The 19,337-nt window shown below is 41.8% G+C and overlaps 1 protein-coding gene across 1 annotated transcript in view; it reads right to left on the bottom strand.

The window, feature by feature from the left end:
- Nucleotides 1-8,610: 8,610 nt before the first annotated feature.
- The window catches only part of CGNL1 (cingulin like 1), an 88,691-nt gene continuing 77,964 nt past the window's right edge, over nt 8,611-19,337 (bottom strand). Inside the window, exons 16-19 of the mRNA XM_029910784.1 lie at nt 18,838-18,962; nt 18,127-18,235; nt 15,952-16,115; nt 8,611-10,972 (exon numbers count right to left, since the gene is read on the bottom strand). Of these exons, the coding sequence (XP_029766644.1) occupies nt 10,837-10,972; nt 15,952-16,115; nt 18,127-18,235; nt 18,838-18,962 (534 nt within the window). The 3' untranslated portion in view covers nt 8,611-10,836. The remainder of the gene's footprint in view (nt 10,973-15,951; nt 16,116-18,126; nt 18,236-18,837; nt 18,963-19,337) is intronic.

A 19,337-nucleotide genomic window follows, 5' to 3' on the forward strand; every position in this document is an offset into this window, starting at 1 on the left:
AATGAGGAAAATAGAAAGGAGCATAAACTCTGGCAAATGAAGTGTAAGAATATAATTAGGAAGGCCAAAAAAGAATTTGAAGAACAGCTAGCCAAAGACTCAAAAAGTAATAGCAAATTTTTTTTAAGTACATGAGAAGCAGGAAGCTTGCAAAGCAACCTGTGGGGCCACTGGATGATTGAGATGCTAAAGGAGCACTCAAGGATGATAAGGCCATTGTGGAGAAACTAAATGAATTCTTTGCATCAGTCTTCACAGCTGAGGATGTGAGGGAGATTCCCAAACCTGAGCCATTCTTTTTAGGTGACAAATATGAGGAACTATCCCAGATTGAGGTGTCATTGGAGGATGTTTTGGAACAAACTGATAAACTAAACAGTCACCAGGACCAGATGGTATTCACTGAAGAGTTCTGAAAGAACTCAAATGTGAAATTGTAGAACTACTAACTGTAGTCTGTAACCTATCATTTAAATTATTTTCTGTACCAAATGACTGGAGGGTAGCTAATGTGACACCATTTTTTTTAAAAGGGCTCCAGAGGTGATCCTGGCAATTACCTTCGGTAAGCCTGACTTCAGTACGGTGAAAACTGGTTGAAATATAGTAAAGAACAAAATTGTCAGACACATAGATGAACATAATTTGTTGGGGAAGAGTGAACATAGTTTTCATAAAAGGGAAATCATGACTCGCCAATCTACTAGAATTCTTTGAGGGGGGTCAAAAAGCATGTGGACAAGGGAGATCCAGTGGATATAGTGTACTTAGATTTTCAGAAAACCTTTGACAAGGTCCCTCACCAAAGGCTCTGAAGCAAAGTAAGCTGTCATGGGATAAGATGAGAGGTCCTCTCATGGATTGGTAACTGGTTAAAATATAGGAAACAAAGGGTAGGAATAAATGGTCAGTTTTCAGAATGGAGAGAGGTAAATAGTGGTGTCCCCCAGGGGTCTGAACTGGGACCAGTCCTATTCAACATATTCATAAATGATTTGGAAAAAGGGTAAACAGTGAGGTGGTAAAATTTGCAAATGATACAAAACTACTCAAGATAGTTAAGTCCCAAGCAGACCGCGAAGAGCTACAAAAGGATCTCTCAAAACTGGGTGACTGGGCAACACAGTGGCAGATGAAATTCAATGTTGATAAATGCAAAGTAATGCACATTGGAAAACATAATCCCAACTATACATATAAAATAATGGAGTCTAAATTAGCTTTTACAACTCAAGAAAGATCTTGGCATTGTTGTTAATAGTTCTCTGAAAACATCCATTCAGTGTGCAGCGGCAGTCAAAAAAGCGAACAGAATGTTGGGAATCATTAAGAAAGGGATAGATAGTAAGACAGAAAATATCATATTGCCTCTATATAAATCCATGGTACACCCACATCTTGAATACTGTGTGCAGATATGGTTGCACTATCTCAAAAAAGATATATTGGAATTGGAAAAGGTTCAGAAAAGGGCAACAAAAATGATTAGGGGTATGGAACTCCTTCGCATAACACAAGAACTAGGGGTCACCAAATGAAATTAACAGGCAACAATTTTAAAACAAACAAAAGGAAGTATTTTTCACACAATGCACAGTCAACCTGTGGAACCCCTTGTTAGAGGATGTGGGGAAGGCCAAGACTATAACATGGTTCAAAAAATAACTAGATAAGTTCATGGAGGATAGGTCCATCAATGGCTATTAGCCAGGATGGGCAGAGATGGTGTCCCAAGCCTCTGTTTGCCAGAAGCTGGGAATGGGTGACAGGGGATGGATCACTTGATGATTACCTGTTCTGTTCATTCCCTCTGGGGCACCTGGCATTGGTCACTGTTGGAAGACAGGATACTGGGCTACGTGGTCTGATGCAGTATAGCTGTTCTTATGTTCTTAATTAAGTTTCAAGGTTTCTATTAACTCTCCCACATCACAGACACATCCAACACAGGTAGATGCAATAATGAGTATATAAAATATAGCGCTATATGGTTGACAGTCACATCTCCATGGCATTTTCCCCCCATGCCTGTATTTCTCTGTCCAATTGATATTCTTCATAAACTAACTCTGTAAGGGCCCAATTTAATATCTATGAGTCTTTCTATTGATACGAGTGGGATTTGCAACAGCCCTAAATTTGTCATCTTGTACTGCAGTATCTTTTCATAGAAGTGGCTAAAACTGTCATTTACAAGGCTTTGGTTGGGGAAAATCACACCAATGTGAGGTTTTTATCCATAGTGAGAACTGCAGGATTGGGTCAGCATAGGATGGCGCACAGGGTTGGGAGTTCAGCCGTCTTGAGTTCTAATCCTAGTTCTACTACTGACTTGCACAAGTCATTTCACCTTTCTGTTTTAGTTTCCTCATCTGGACAATGGAGATAATCCCACGTACTTCAAAGAGGTGTAGTAAGGAGTAATTAGTCAATGTTTGTAAAGCCCTTTGGAAAAGTTAAGTGTTGTAAGAGTGCTAAATATAGCTAAATTCAGGCTGCTTGAACTGAACCATTGCACAGTGACAGATGGACACGGTAGCTTTTTCTTGTATTATTCTGCATCCATTGAAAAATGCGCATACTATTTCATGCTCATATGGCTCTTGTTTGTCCTTGTACTTCAACAACCTGTATGTAGTCTCTGAATATAGGACAGATCCATTCATGTATCTGTGTGTATCCATCAGCACTTATAGCTACATTTGCTATGAATTAAGTATGAAACAGTTACAGAATTCAATTGTCTTGTAGTATAAAACTCTGCATATCTGACATGCACGTTCCCTAGGAGCAGCATCTAACAATTACCATTGTGAGAGTGGGCCTTTTCTATTGCACAATTGAATCACTCAGACCACTCTGCCTGTACAATGAAAACTTGGTAAACTTGCCAGGCAAAGGTGCATGGAACAAGGATTGGACAGGAGGAGAATGGAGCAACTATGGATGCTGTAACTATTTTATCCCAGTAGTAATACTCTTACGATACAGATACAAAGATTCAAAGACGAAAAGAAGATAGTCTATACAAATGTTTATATACAAAATGGCAAGCAAGTGTTCTGCTGGCTACTACAGCCCTAGCTCTTGCTCTCTTTTCTCCTCTCTCATGGGCTCTCAGTGCCTTAAGAAAAACAATAATTTTCCTATAAACCTTTCATTAAAAATTATTCTGTAATATTTTTCTTTTCCCTGGTAGCCAAACCCCCTAGAGCAAGTTGTGAAATGTGATTCTGAAATTCTGGCTGCAAAACTGGGCCTGAGTAACATGCCGAGGGCAATAGCTTAAATATGTAACTTAATCAGCACATTATGGAAATGTGAACAAACTAAATGCTTTATGAACCTTGATGATCACTAAAGAATGTTGCTCAGTCAGCAAAGGATAGGAACACGCTGCTATGTTACTTGATGAGTACAGTAAGCAAAAATTAAGTAACTGAAATGCCCAGCTCCACTAGTGACATAGGAAGTTCAAGCAGGCTAAATACATCAACATTTAATTACTGAAATATGCTGCTTGATCCTAAAATGCATACAAACTCAACTAGTGCCTAACTGGGCACACTCAACAAAGCATGCAGCTAGCACTATACAAATGAGAATTGTACACATCTTCTAGAATATGTTACAAAATCAGCTATAAATCAGAACAAATTATTTAACTCAATCAAGAAAGGAGGAAAGCATTTGACTTGAAAAGCATGAAGATAAATCAATGAAATACACAGGTTAACCAGCAAATTATACAACCCAATAACCAAGATACAGTACCTAGAGAAATTTTTTTTAAATGGAGACTGTATATTAAAAAGGTACATACGCTGAACTAGGAAAATACCCTGTTTCCCCGAAAATAAGACAGTGTCTTATATTAATTTTTGCTCCCAAAGATGCGCTAGGTCTTATTTTCAGGGGAGGTCTTATTTTTCTTGGAGCTTCGGGGCCTTATATTCCGGGGTGGCCTTATTATCGGGGAGGTCTTATTTTCGGGGGGATGCCTTATATTACAGCGAGAGGCAAAACTGGAAGTAGGTCTTATTTTCGGGGGATGTCTTACTTTCGGGGAAACAGGGTATTTGCCCACTGATTCTCAACAATTTGTATTGATCTTTACAACTTGGTGTATCAGATGTGTAGAACAAGGGCAAAAGAAATCAATATGCATTACTGCAATGAAATAGTTCAGCATTTTCAAAAGGTCACTCACTTTGAGACCCCCATAGCCTTACAAAAACCATGTCAGTCAGTCCTCACATCCAAGTCCCAGCAGGGGAAGCTTTCTACATCATTAACATCTTTATTTCCTCCCATTCTATATTTATCTATAGTTTTTATTCCCCCCCCTTTTTTTTTATACAGTGGATGGGTGAAATCCTGAGTCCATTGAAATCAGTGGGAGTTTCCCCACTAATTTCAAAGGGGCCAGGATTTCACCATACAATTCTGAAAGGTACATTTTAGTTAACAGAATTATCCCAGATAATGGGAATTAAAGCCTAGAGCCCTCCTCATGCATCAATGAAGTTAAAGAAAAATCTGTTTTATTTAAATCATGCACCTTCTCTTTTAACATTTTGTTTCATCTTTTTTTACATAACAATTCACTTATCTGACCTTTCACCTCATTCAGACATCTCTGGTCTATGTAGCTGCCCTGTGAGAATTCCTCCTGCACATGAGACAAGTTTTAATTGGAGCCTGAGCCACGAAGTTCACATCTGGTCCAGAAGTTTCTCAAATACTGGAGGTGCGGAACGGGATATAGGTCCCTCTCTAGCTTTAATTTTCTCCTTCTCCACCCATGCAGTAAAAGAAATACAACCTTTTAAATGTTTAGGTTTTACTGAATAGGGATCCCTTCTTAAATCAGGGCCTGTGTTTGTAGGCATTATAGTCTGGTAAAGAGTGTTAAAGAATATGGGGGCAATGTTTTTGACTGTTATTTTTTTTTTTACATTTAGCTGAAAGAGTTGCTGTTGCACCTGCATGGCAGTTGGGCCAATTCATCCATCATCTATGCAGTCTTCCTCATACAACCAATGAAATTGTTGCATGCAAATTAGTTATGGAGTCAAGTTGGTGATTGCTTGAGCTATCACTGATATCACAGTGCTCTAGGACTCTTGGCATGGCCTAGATACGTGCCTTACTGTAGCTGTACACTACACTGGTGTAATTTGTAAAGTCAAAAAGGCTGAGAACTTAAGAATTGGATGGTACTAGAGTGCAAAGCCCAGTGATGACTGCACCTGCTGATAGACTAAACAAAGACATTTCTCAACCATGCTTGTAGCTGCTTCCATTGTGTCACACTGACTCAAGACATTCTAGGCTTCAGAGTGACACACAGACAGTGTGACATTCCCAGAATCTTATTATATAGACACTTTGCACTTGTATAGTACTTCTCATTCAAGAATCTTAACATACTTCATAAATATCAATGAATTAAAGTGTCTCAATCCTTTTATGATACGCATGTTTTACTATTCTCATTTTACACATAAGGAAATTGAGGCACAAAGAAACTAAGTGGCATAGTCAAAGGGTCACGGCCTGTTAGAGAATGAGCCAGGACTAGAGCCCAGAGCTCCTAATTCTTAGACCCATGAATTTGCAGTAAGACGATCTGTGAGCTGCCAGAAAATTTAATATGAAAAGGTACATATTTGTTTAAAGAGAGGAGACAATAACTGCAACATGAGTTTAGTTAGGAAGCATGTAATTTAAATGACCATGGTTAGCAGTTTAATTCTTATGACAGGTCACATGCCATCTGTAAATGACTACAAGCTTCCAGAAGCTCAGTTGAATATCTAACCTGAAAAACACCACCTCAGTGTCCTCTAATCCCATGCAGAGGCATAAAGTACGGATACTTTAGACAGAAAGAGCAACACCCACTATATCACCAATGCCTGGACTCATCTTGGAAATGATCTGGCCCTATTTATCCTGCAAGATATGCCAGGATCAAAGCAGAAGGTCTAAGGGCTGATGGGAAAAGTTTGAAAAATTCAGAGTATGTGTAACCACCAAATTCCCTTATGCTTGTGTGGGTCTGTAGGGATGTCTACACTTTGAGCTGGGAGGTGTGATTTCGATCTCAGGTAGCCATACCAGCTCTAGCTCTGATTAAACTAGTGCACTGAAAATAGAAGTGTAGCCACCATGGTGCAAGGGGTCAGCCGCCCCAAGGGCGATCTCATCTGAGACCCTAGGTACATACTTGGGTGGCTAGCACCTCCTACTGCTTGTGTCACTGCAGCTACACTTCTATTTTTAGCATGCGAACTTGATCAGAGCTAGCATAGGTATGTCTCCTCAAGCTGGAAGTTGCACATCCAGCTTGAAGTGTACAGATACCTTATATCTCACAAGAACAGGCCTTCTTAGCGTTCCATAATTACTCACTTTTTGTTAGGCCAGCAGTGTCATGAGACTAGTTTCTCCTGAAATTCAGAAGTGCAGAGGTACATAAAATACTAGTGTGAAAAAAAGCAAGGAAACTTTCATAATCTGAAAAAGGATTTCATTTGAGTCTAGAACAAGGTTTACATGAGATGGATGGAGAAAGAATTGCTTACTAATCAATTTGGACATCCCTAATCAATCTCTTTATTATGAAAGCTGCTTTGGTTGGAATATCAGAGGTTCTCAATCTTAAAACATGGGAAGCTCCTGACTGGAGCTAAAAAATATTTTCAGTGCTAAACTGAAATAATTTAATCACTGAGGAGCTGACCTTCCAACCCTGGTAAACTGTGAATAGATTCTGGTTTTTGCTAGCCAAGGATCTATGACGTGCAAAACGTGACAGTTTAAATAGATATTCAGCTAATATCAGCAGAATAATTTCAGAATAATCAGAACTGCTCTATGAGTGATGAGGGAAAGTGCCCTTTTCTGTTGCTTCAGCACGGACATTTAAGGATTTCTATCACCTTCAGACAATATTTGCAGAAATCTAAAGGAAAACCATCTTTCTCAGGTGAGCAGAGTTGTATTAATTTAGATGAGCCCAAAGAATCAACAGTGTTAACATTAAATAACAATGTTAAACAAGGATCAGGGTTTGGTACACAGACACCTCAGGCTGCTTAGTACCAGGGCAAACACACCATTAAACATTATTTTAACCTTTTATTAAAAAGATACAGAAAAAGAAGGAAATATAGTTAAAGCATTTAAAAAGTATGGCTTTCATTTTAACATCCCTTGTTCCCTTTCCCTTTAGCTGGAGAGAGTTTTTAGAAGGAAAAACCCTTTGTCTGACAGTCTTGTAGATGGTATTACAGATGGTAATAACTGTCCTTTTGGGGGAAAAGATAAGTTAGTTGAAATGGGCTGAAGCTGCTGTTAAAGTCCAATCCCATTTCCTAGAAGACAAGGCAAACACATGCAGAAGGGGAAAGAAGAGAACAGCAAAGACAGAAAATGCAGCTTCTATCTCTAGCGTTGACTTTCACTTGCAACCTCACTGCTGGAAAAAAAACAGGCAGAGCACATGGTCTTATTAGCCACTCTGTTGTACCAGCATCAGGCTGGTTAGGGCATTGCTTTATCGGTCTTTCTCTGGTCATAGGGTTACAGCGGTGTGGCAAAATATACAGACTTGGCCAGGTAAGACAGACTCTTACTGAACAGAAGGCAAAAGAAAAGAGACTAAATAAGGTGGGGAAGGAAAAGGACACGTGCAGGGAGGGGAAGGGCCAACAAAATCCCAAGTTCCAGATGGTATTCAGGATTTAGCCAGAGCTGGTGGAGCTGGCAATGTCATCTGGGTCCCTCTCTTTGGTCCTGGTCTTGTCAGGACACGTTTTGGAATTCGGATGATGAAGGCCCAACAATGTCACAGCAGACCCTTGGGTCCCAGGAGATGGTGCGGGTGGCAGGCATGATGACAAAGGTTGCTGCAGCGGTTGTTGGCAAACAGCTTCTGCTGCTTCTAATCTTTTTTTGTTTTGTTTTGTTTTTAGGATCCCAAAAGGGAGTGCTGGGTGGAATTGCTCATCCCCTCATTATTTTGTTCACCAATTAGGCCTAATTTCTGACACACCAATTTTGGTCCATTGATATCTGGTCCCACATTTCATTAGTTTACCAGATATGATCTTAACACAGTCCTTGAATAATATTAGTAGGCCTCTTTGTTTGGACTAATTCACTCTGACTCCCTTTTGCATCATTTCCCATCCATATTTATTGTTAGAGGTTATTGTGACAGTTAATGAACTTTTACTCACTTCCTTCAATTCAGATTATAATTAGGATAAAATAGTAGGCCCAATTATTACAAAACCTAACTGTATGGATAAGGGCAGTGTTAATTTCATCTATACCTTTATTATAGTTTACAACAAATATGGCTCTTTCTTCTATATTATTTTTATAAGCTTTTTATAAGATTTTCCATCTTCTTGTAAAACAGAAATGTTCTGGATTAAATCTACCTTTCCAAATGGAAGGAAATATAGAAACTTGCTTATAACATTAATATTTCCAGGGCAATTTTTTCTTAATATATTTTAAATGCATGCATTCTGCAGTATGCAGTTCAAACACCAAATCAACCACAATTCGACATAAAAAGTAGAAATGAATGAGTTTGGCTGATACAGTTTATTTTAAATGATTTTTCTTTTACAGTTTAGTGTACCTGGAGGTAGCTGCAATGTTAATTGATCTTTTTTCAATGGCTTGAAAGAATAGTAATTTATGAACATTAAGATAAGAGTGCTGAAACAGAATGTAAAATTATCAGCTGTTTACAGTTAAATCCATGCTAAAATGTAAAATAAAACAAAAAATAAATCACAACAGGTTATTATTGGATGATTGTCAATACAGCATAGCGCAGATTTTCCAGATTTTTTTTTTTAACATTACTGTAGTAGTACAAAGGAGATCACTGAAAAGGGATTAATTTATATAAACCAGAAAACTAATTAACTGGAAAGCATATATAAATGTCAGAGATAATGTAATCTGGAGGATAGTAGTAACTTATTTCCTACAAATGTAGGGTGCTATTGAAATCATATATAAGATGATGATGATATGGGCTCTGATCCTGCAATTTACAACAAGGGAATAGACTGCTGCACCCTCACATTGTGAATGGCAGGATGGGGCCTTAATTGTTTTGTTTCTATGTAACCACATTGGAAGAGATGTGATATTTCCTTGTCAGGATGGCTGTTTACTTACTTTAAAAAACAACACCACCACCAAAAATAAACAGTTCCTTCACTTTCAGAACTGCCAAGTTTAACTTCTTCTGTAGGTAAGTCTGCAGGAGTAAAAGGAAGATTTTAACATCTCCAGGTTCTAATAATTTTAGAACTACATCAAAATAAATGGTTATCTGATCCATGTAGCAGAGAAGTGCTTACTTAAATATCATTTGAAAGAAGTTGCTAATCAGATAGGATTTAGCTATGGCTTATCAAAATTATTTGGCAACAGATTTACAAAGATGCTAAATTTGCAAAAGAGCAAAGCAGGGAGGAGGCATGATACAAATTATACAGGTGATAATACATTTAGTAATGAACTGTAAAAAGTCTCAAATAAAACCCACAAATTTCCAATGCATGTTTTTCAAAATTTCTTTACAGGACTGATCAAGATAATCTCCAAAGTGCCATAAACTGAAACACTGCATATATTCCTGGAGACTGCAAAATGTTATGAACAGGCACTAAAGAACATGGTAGAAATATAAAATCAGATTACAGGGCATGTGTTAAATATTAACTCTTCCTCAAGCTTGGGCTCCATTCCTGCTAGGTACAGAGCACTCTGGGACCAGTTAATCAAAGCACTTAAGAATGTGCTTAACTTGAAGCCCACGAGTAATCTTACCAAAATCAATGGGAGTGCTCCTGGGCTTCAAGTAAACCAGGTGCTTAAAGTGTTTTGCTGATAAGGCCCAGAGTGCTCTTTGGGAAAAAACATTGCAAGTAATAACTAAACTTGTTTTCAGTGTTCCCTACTAATGGCAGATGGCTTTGTAGACAAAAGATTCCTATAATCCTAGGACCACCTTTTGCTAACCATACCCATGTAATGGTCCCTTTGAAGTCAATAAACAGGATTTGGATTTTAGGGTTTAATCACAAAGCCAGTATCTGACTTCTAATTTGTAGTTGACATATAGTAAAATTTATACTGAATTTAAAATTCAACTGTGTTTCTTGCCTTGAAAACAATGAATCTGCTCCCTTAATACATGTATTCGTAAAATGTATTTGTTTCTTTTTTTAGTTAAAATGCATAATGTTCAAAATAGATTTAAGTACTTTTCATATGAAACTGATCTATAAAATTTTTGAAGCTTTACAAAATGGCACTAGAGTAGTTAATAAAAAGTCTAGTTTAAAATATTTACATTCTATACATCAGTTTCCCCTACTTACAATTATTAAATAATCTTCTGCACTCTGGTTTCCTAAATTCTAGGAAAAAACTCTTTAGCAACAACCTCAAATAAAGTAATGTTCAATGACTTTCAGATGGCTCTCATTTCGGTTTACTTAATTTAAACAGAATTTTAGTAAAATCACATTTCTGATGTGAAACATCATCCCAGTTATAAACGTTTTCTCAAAGGTAACAGGTACATGCCATATTTCTAGATGTTTTACAATGCAATCTTGCTTTCTGTTTGCTGTGTTACACAAAGAAGATCTAAATATGAAAATGGCACAATACAGATGTAAAGATCTTCAGCTCTCGAATCTGTCTAGTCTTTTGGCTCTTGGAATCTGCATATCCTTGATAATAGATCAGCCTAAATTAGTTTAACAGAATCACAGGGTTGAGTCAGTTTTAGCTTTTTGTATCATTGTCTTTTGAGGATTTATATCCTGAAGGTGCTTCATAGAGACTCTCTCCATCCGTACTGAAATCATCATCGTCGTCATCATCAAGATCAGTCAACACTTTACTTGGTGACTTCTTCCGTCTGCTACAACAAAAATATATACATGTCTATACAGCAATACCATATGGATGTATGTGTAACATGTACTCTGGAAAAGTAACACAGTAGCACTGATTATATTTATTTTGGTTGGGATTAGTGCCTATGTTACTTTTAAGTAAGCCACAGGGACTTATTCTCCTCAATTACTTAGGGTAGGATTTTAAAAAGCATGTAAGTACCCCAACCGCTAACTATATCTTCCATACACTTGTGGAATGAAACCCATGTAATAAATTCATTTACCACATAGCTCCACAATTTATTATGCATCTTTGAGCACCTCACCTCTCTACTAATTTACCACAGCTGGCACTTATTCAGACATTTCCAAACCTCTCAAAAGCTTCAAATATCCATCATTTTGAAATGTTTCCACTAGCATATGTAGTTTACACAGAATACAGGATGGGGAGGGCTGAACACCATTCCTGAGAATTTCACCCATCCCCAACTCATGTTGATAAAAACTTTATTAAGATGATGTTAAAAAAAATAGTGAACAGAGTTTGAGCATAGAAGTTTCTGGTTATCAGGGAATAACATACAGATTATCGAGGGTGCAAAGTTTGGTTTAAGATAAGGTGGCATGAGGAATACATAATCTGCAATATCCCCGATTGGGGGTAAAAGATTGATGGGTCAAATTATAGACATTGAGATATGAGGGTATGAAGTTCATGAAGTGGCTATGTTCGGGTGTGGATTATAATGAGTGGATATGATGGTGAGGATGGATTGACCCTCATTTGGTGAGATTTAATGTTCAGGGAGTTTATGGTTCCAGTTCATATGATCCAACGGAGAAGGTCACTTGGTCCCTTTCTCATAGTGGGAGAACGATGTCACTCTGGCTCACGCCTCCTGGTACTGTCGGTGGCCGGTGATGTGCTCGATGTAGATGTCCCTGGACCATCGTATGGCATCTGAGACCATGAGGCGCCGCATGAGACGTGCGTAGTGTCGACCGATCCCGCAGGTCCGCAGCACACGCTCGTTGCAGGGGTCCCAGGCGCCCAGGGCTCCGACAATCAGGGCACCTCGTAGCCCTTCGCTCTCAGGGTGTCAGCCAGGGGGGCGTACTTTTCCAGCTTACGAGCTCGGGCTTCGCGAAATGCCGGGGTCTTGTTCTCAAAGGAGACCGTAACGTCGACAAGGATGATCTTTTTCTGGGCCTTGTCGGTGACGACCACGTCAGGTCGTAGCTGGCTGTCAGTACCGGCGATGGTGCAGTTCACGGAGATCTCCCCCAGGCGTGGCGCGATGGCTTTCACCAGGCGGTTCTGGATGGCATTGTGGCGCAGCTGCCAGGCTCTGGAGTGGGGTTTGCAGCTGCACAGGACGTGGGGCAGGGTCTCGCTGGGGTAGCCGCACTTCCTGCAATGCTTGTCTCAGTTCCCGTGGCGGACGGCTCCGTTGAGCGGGACGCAGTTGAGCCGGGCACGGTGGATGAACCGCCAGTCGGCGAAACGGGTGAAGCCGCCCCCGTTGAGGAAGTGGTTGCGCGCGTCCCACTTGCTGGTCAACTCAAAGGCTTTACCCTGGTCCAGTTTACGCTTCAGGGTTTCCACGTACAGTGAGCGGATGGCGGCCTTCAGAGTCCTCTCCAGCAAGCCCCTGGCCGTCGGGGTAATGACGGTGTTGTCGTAGGACCTGATCTGCGGCACCCGGATTCCCAGCTCCTGCCGCTCCTCGCACCCCTCCCAGCGGCAGCCGATGCGCTTCCCCAGGCGACGCGTGGCGTTGTGAGTGCGGGACCACAGTGAAGCGATGTCACGCCCGTCCCGTCCGAATTCCCCATCCAGGGAGCCGCTCAGGAAGGTGGTGATGTCCTGGTTCGAGGGGGCTCTGCCGATCCGCTTCTCTGTCGCATCACGCAGGGCATTCGCCACAATGTTCCTCACCGTGGCGTCGGGACATGTCAGCAGGTGGAAGGCGTGGGCGATCACCGCAACGTCGCACAGGTCACCCAGGCGGGGGACGTTGGCGCTGCCGTGCCTGTGGGCGATGTAGACCAGCTCGTTGCTGGCTCTCTGGGGAAGGAACAGCCACTTCTTCACCAGCTTCCGGATGATCTTGTCTGCCTTGTTGAGGGGCACCTTCGCCACGGCGGATCCCCTTAGGGTGAACGAGATGCGTGGGATCAGGAAGGTGTTCAGGGCGTTTATCTTCTGCCATGGTGCCAGCAGGGAGGCATCAATCTTGGCAGTGTCCTGCAAGATCTCCTGGATGGTGTCCTCGGGTGTCTGCCGGATACGGAACCCTGTTGGCGTGCCTAGGTGCTGGTATGCCTGCCCCTCTGCCAGGGGGATGACGGGCTCACCCTGGATCTGGAACCCCGTTGTCTGCACTGAGTCCCTTTTGCTGCCGTCAATGTGCAGAGTTGCGCACTTCTTCACATTGAAGCGGAGCCCCATCCAGTCAGTAACTCGGCTGGTGGCATCTAGCATACCTTGGAGGCTCTCTGGGTCGTCCGCGGTCAGGACCAGATCGTCCGCGTAGGCCAGAATGCTGAGTTTCTTGCCGTGCAGGTCGAAGCTGGTTGGGCTGCTGGAGATGGTTCGGATGAGCCGTTCCATGGCCAGGTTGAAGATGATGGGGCTAAGGCATCCTTGTTTCACACCGCGGCGGATGGGGATGGCGTCCGTCTCTCCGTCCGTGGCGCGGATGGTGGTGGTGCAGTCCTTGTAGAGGTCCCGGAGGATCTGGATGAAGGTTTCTGGCATCCCGAACTCTCCCAGGGTGGCAAAGATGTGATGGTGGGGTATGGACCCAAAGGCATTGGTCAGTTCAAGCCATGCTACTGCGCACTGCCTCTTGGACCTCCTGGCCTCCTGGATGGCTGTCTGAAGGAGGAAGTTGTGCTCGTAGCATCCCTCACAGAACATGAAACCCTTCTGCACTGAGCTGACGGCGCCCCCGCACACTGACGAGTCTGTGATCCTTGCCGCGAGGCAGCTGGCATACAGCTTGTAGATGGTGGAGCAGAGGGAGATGGGCCTCCAGTTGCCGGGGTCGTCTCGTTCGCCTTTTTTGTGGATGAGCATGGTCATGGACTTTTTCCAGGAGCGGGGAACGCGATGGAACTGCTTGCATTTGTTGAAGATGGCAGCGAGCACCAAGCAGCCGGGGTCTCGCTTCTTCAGCAGGGGGTAGCAGATGCCATCTTTTCCAGGGGCGGTGTTTTTGGTCCTCGACAGCCTCGCCTGCACCTCCTGCGGGGAAAAATCTCGCTCCAAGTCTTCCGTGAGGTTGATCTGGGGTAGCAGGGAAAGGCACTCTAGACGTCGCAAGTTGGTCTGGGCCTCGTGATCAAACACATCCTTGAAGTAGGAGTAGAGCCTCTCGGGCTGGATGGCACAGTAGGAGGAGGCCCCGTCGAGGATCTCCCTCATGGCTTTCGTCCGGTTCATCCTGTATAGTTTCTGAATACGGGATGCAGCCGCTGGATCGTAGCGGTGGCCGACGTCCCCTCTCCTGCCTTCTCTGGCGGTGTTGTTACGGCTCGGCGCAGGGAATCTGCGAGTGGCCCGTGCGGCTTCCTGGGGTTCCCTCCTTCTGGCCATAATTTCTGCAGACAGTTCTGCAGTCAGTCTGTCCATCAGGGTGTCGAAGTTCTCAAAGTCCTCAGCCTTTGCCAGCTCCTCCATCCAGGCGGATTGCCACGGCGTGGCGACCCTCGCTCGTGGCCGTCGCTCCTCCTGCTGCGTTGTCTCTGCAGGTGCAGGTGCTGCGGGGACGGTTTGCGGCCTTGTTGATAAAAACTTTATAATACACCATAACACATCCCATACACATACATATGCCCACATGCTATGTATGGCCTGGTCCACACTAACCCCCCATTTCGAACTAAGGTACGCAAATTCAGCTACGTTAATAATGTAGCTGAATTCGAAGTACCTTAGTTCGAACTTACCGCGGGTCCAGACGCGGCAGGCAGGCTCCCCCGTCGATGCCGCGTACTCCTCTCACCGAGCTGGAGTACCGGCGTCGACGGCGAGCACTTCCGGGATCGATCCCAGAAGATCGATTGCTTACGGCCGGACCAGGAAGTAAGTGTAGACCTGCCCTATGTGTACACACACACACACACACACACACACACACACACACCCCTATATAGTAAATATCTTTTTACTAATTTTAGCAGAGGAAACATCTAAAATTGATCTTTTTCTAAATCTCCCGAGATTAGAATGTTTTTTCAGGGCCTTTTAGTTAACGTACCACAGCCATGAGAAACTCCAAACTTTGCACCCAGGCACCCTCCAGCAATGGCTCTGATAAAAAACCACTTTTACAATTAAACACGGAAGAACTATTCCCCTCAATTATCATAAGTAAGTTTACCTCTGCAATGAAATACAGTTATTCTGTTCTCTGACAATGGGCGCTTGTTCCCTGCCTCACCAGCTCTGCTCAGCTCAGCTCAGAGACCCTGGTAAACTGGACTGACAACTGGAGCACCTACCGGGGGGGCAGGAGGGGAAGATTTGCAGAGGAAGGTATTGCAGGAGCATTGCTTCCAGCTCTGCATCTGAGGCAGCAAACATCCTAAGCTGCCAGAGGGCAGTCCCAGTCTGATGGGCCGGAGCAATAAGAGATTAGCATTTTCCATTTGTTTTATGAGTACATTATTGGTTTTGAGTAACAGATACATAAACAAAGATCTGGAACTACAGAGTCCCTGGTTTTACGCTCCTACAATATAATTTAAAATGAAATTTGACAAAGAAAAGCATTGTTCACAGGCTAAGACTATGTGAGCCAAGTGAAACATGCAAGAAAGTCAGGGAAATGATGGCTTACAAGGGAAATGTACACAGGCCTTTAATTTTTGCACTAATTTTCAATGCTACTATAAGACATTCATAAGTATTCTGTGAGAATTGCACTGCAGTGTACATTTGGTGGTGTGTGGGCCTGTTCTAGGGATCTGCTTTTATAAGAAATCCCACCTTAATTCCTTCTTCACAGCATTAAGTTGTCCTTGCAATTGATCATTCATGTCCATTTGCTCTTCTAACTCCCTCTGAAGTTTCTTTTTGGCACTTTCCAGTCTGTCTATTTCTTCTTCGGCTTCTTCAACCTGACGTTTCATTGCTTTCAAACGCAAACTCAACTGAAATATTTAAACAGCAGCTGATTAGAAGAATATTTTGATAAAGGAATTCTGTTCTCCCTGCCATCTATGAGTTGGGGAATGAAGTCTCAACTTTGCTAATGTCATGATATTGCACAACTGTACCTGGGCAGTAGCTGAAAGTCAGCATTAGTCTTTGGCCTGGTCTACACTAACCCCCCAATTCGAACTAAGGTACGCAACTTCAGCTACGTGAATAACGTAGCTGAAGACGACATACCTTAGTTCGAACTTACCGCGGTTCAGCCGCGGTCCACACGCGGCAGGCAGGCTCCCCCGTCGACTCTGCGGTACTCCTCTCGCCGAGCTGGAGTACCGCAGTCGACGGCGAGCACTGCTGGGATCGATTTATCGCGTCCAGACCAGACGCGATAAATCGAACCCGGAAGTTCGATAGCCAGCCGTCGAACTACCGCGTAAGTATAGACATACCCTTTGAGACCAATCAAGTAATGGTAAATGTAGTTTTTGAAATTGAAAAGAACAAAACAGATACCTCCTGGCTACTGTGAAGCTGTATAATTGTATAGACCAATGCAGTGGTAGCATCCAGTGTTCAAAAAGGAAAAAAAAAAAACTGTGCCTGGAGTTACTGGAGTGTCATAATTAAAGCTAAATAAGGTGGGTGAGGTAATATCTTTTATTGGACCAACTTCTGTTGGTGAGAGACACAAACTTTCAAACTTGGTCCAATAAAAGATATTACCTCACCCACCTTGTCTTTCTAATATCCTAGGAGTGACATGGGTACAACTACATACATAGTTTAAGCTACACTAACAAACAGACTTTATATTTTTTAAATATATATTTAGATACATAAAAATTACTTTAAAAGTAAAGACTGAATGACTGTTGCCACAGCAAACATTTTGGAAAGTGTAATCTGCTTGTTCACTAGGCGGAATAAAGACTATTTGACCCAGTTTACTAAAACAAACGATGCTGTAAGCAAGGAATCAGGAAAAGTCACATGAAATGGTAATGCACATTGCTACTACAAATTGCAGAATATGCTTATATTAAAAAAATCTAAAAAGCTTCTTTCTTTAGAAAGGATTTTTTTTGTAAGGGACAATATATATTGCTTTCTAATGTATGCATTTGCATCTGGTTGATAATACTTTCTGGTGTTCAATGAAGTTTTAAAAATAAACAAAAACTACTGTACTGCTAGTAATCTGTACATGAAATGCCTTCATTTTATTAAAGTCTTAGGAGAAGCCTAAAATGTCACATTTCCCCACTTATTGCTACTAGGCTGAGGAACACAATGGCATTGGGAATAAAAGAATCTTGTAAAATCAGTTCACAAAAAATAATCATCAAGCATTCTAAACCTTAAGTATCCTTGTCTATACAATGCACGGTAATTTATAGTAATTTTTCCGCTCTACTCTGCTCTGGTTAGGCCTCAGCTGGAGTATTGTGTCCAGTTCTGGGCACCGCATTTCAAGAAAGATGTGGAGAAATTGGAAAGGGTCCAGAGAAGAGCAACAAGAATGATTAAAGGTCTTGAGAACATGACCTATGAAGCAAGGCTGAAAGAATTGGGTTTGTTTAGTTTGGAAAAGAGAAGACTGAGAGGGGACATGATAGCAGTTTTCAGGTATCTAAAAGGGTGTCATAAGGAGGAGGGAGAAAACTTGTTCACCTTAGCCTCTGAGGATAGAACAAGAAGCAATGGGCTTAAACTGCAGCAAGGGAGGTCTAGGTTGGACATTAGGAAAAAGTTCCTAACTGTCAGGGTGGTTAAACACTGGAATAAATTGCCTAGGGAGGTTGTGGAATCTCCATCTCTGGAGATATTTAAGAGTAGGTTAGATAAATGTCTATCAGGGATGGTCTAGACAGTATTTGGTCCTGCCATGCGGGCAGGGGACTGGACTCGATGACCTCTCGAGGTCCCTTCCAGTCCTAGAATCTATGAATCTATGAATCTATAGTTACAGAAATAACAGACTGTTTATGTATAAATCTTTCCGTCTACCTGGTCCTTTTGGTCAGTCAGTGAGAGATGTTCATCATCTACTTGCAACATTAATTCCTTCACTTTCCGTTCAAGTCTGCGATTGCTTAGCTGGAGATTAGCCCGATCCCTAAAAAACACAGACATGTAGAAATGGCAGTTGGAATCATTCCAAATTCTTCTGAGCCTACGCCCTTGTGATATTGTAAGTGCAAAATAAATACTAATGGCATCTGCTTTGATGTACTGATTCTGTGCAACATATTGAAATTTTATTCAAAGCATGAAACACTTAAGGAAAAATATACTTATTTTCTCAGTGCTGTACTGAGAAAGTTCAGAAGGTAAGAAGCACTTCTCACCAAAAATCATTACGCTGAAATGCATCTGCAAAGAGAAATGTTTAATTACAGCTGGCATTTCTGTGACTATAACCGATGGCAGCTATTGATAAAATAAGAGATCTGTCTAATGCTACTAGTTAGTATGGCAACCCAGTGTTAGGGGTTATATAACAATTCCCATATTGATTTTGTGTCAATGTAGCAATCAAAAAGAACACATTAAATGCTTGCTTTTAAACAAAATGTCATGCAAATTCAGTGCTTGTGAAAATGTTTTGCAATGATAGGCCTAGAGACCACACAAGCTTCCAAATTACACTAAATTAACACAGTGCCACCTGCCTATGTGTACACACACTTTCCAGGCTCTGAACTTAGCTTGTTTTACCTCTCTTCATTTTCTAGCCGTCCCTCTAGCTCAGTGATCCTTGCTTCCATTTGAGCAACAAGTCCTTCTTTACTGGACCTATAAGAACCTTCAAGGTGAAGGATTCGGCTCTTCAAATCTTTGTTCTAGAATTAGAACATACATTATTACTATTATATATATATTTATTTAAAAAAATCAGCATCAGCATATTAACAAACATAAGCACTGCCTTAATACAAAACGAGTCCATGCAGAGAAACACAGGGGCTAAGGTGCTTTTACATTCAGTGAGTAAGCAAAAAGAGCATTACACTTTTTTTTAATTTTTTTTTTTGGACAAGAGTCAGCCAGTGAAATCTTTGTGGGGAGGCTTGTAACCCCTAGCAAACCCATCTTTGTGCTTCAAAGTTACGCTTTGGAGAATTTAATCAAGATTAAGAATTAGAAACAGGCCTGAATTGGATTCCTTGGCTTGAAGTCCCCTGAACCTTCAGAAAGTTTGCCAGTGGCTCTGTGTT

Source organism: Terrapene carolina, unplaced genomic scaffold (genome assembly GCF_002925995.2).
Source record: "Terrapene carolina triunguis isolate 2854851 unplaced genomic scaffold, T_m_triunguis-2.0 Scaffold67, whole genome shotgun sequence".
NCBI lineage: Eukaryota > Metazoa > Chordata > Testudines > Emydidae > Terrapene > Terrapene triunguis.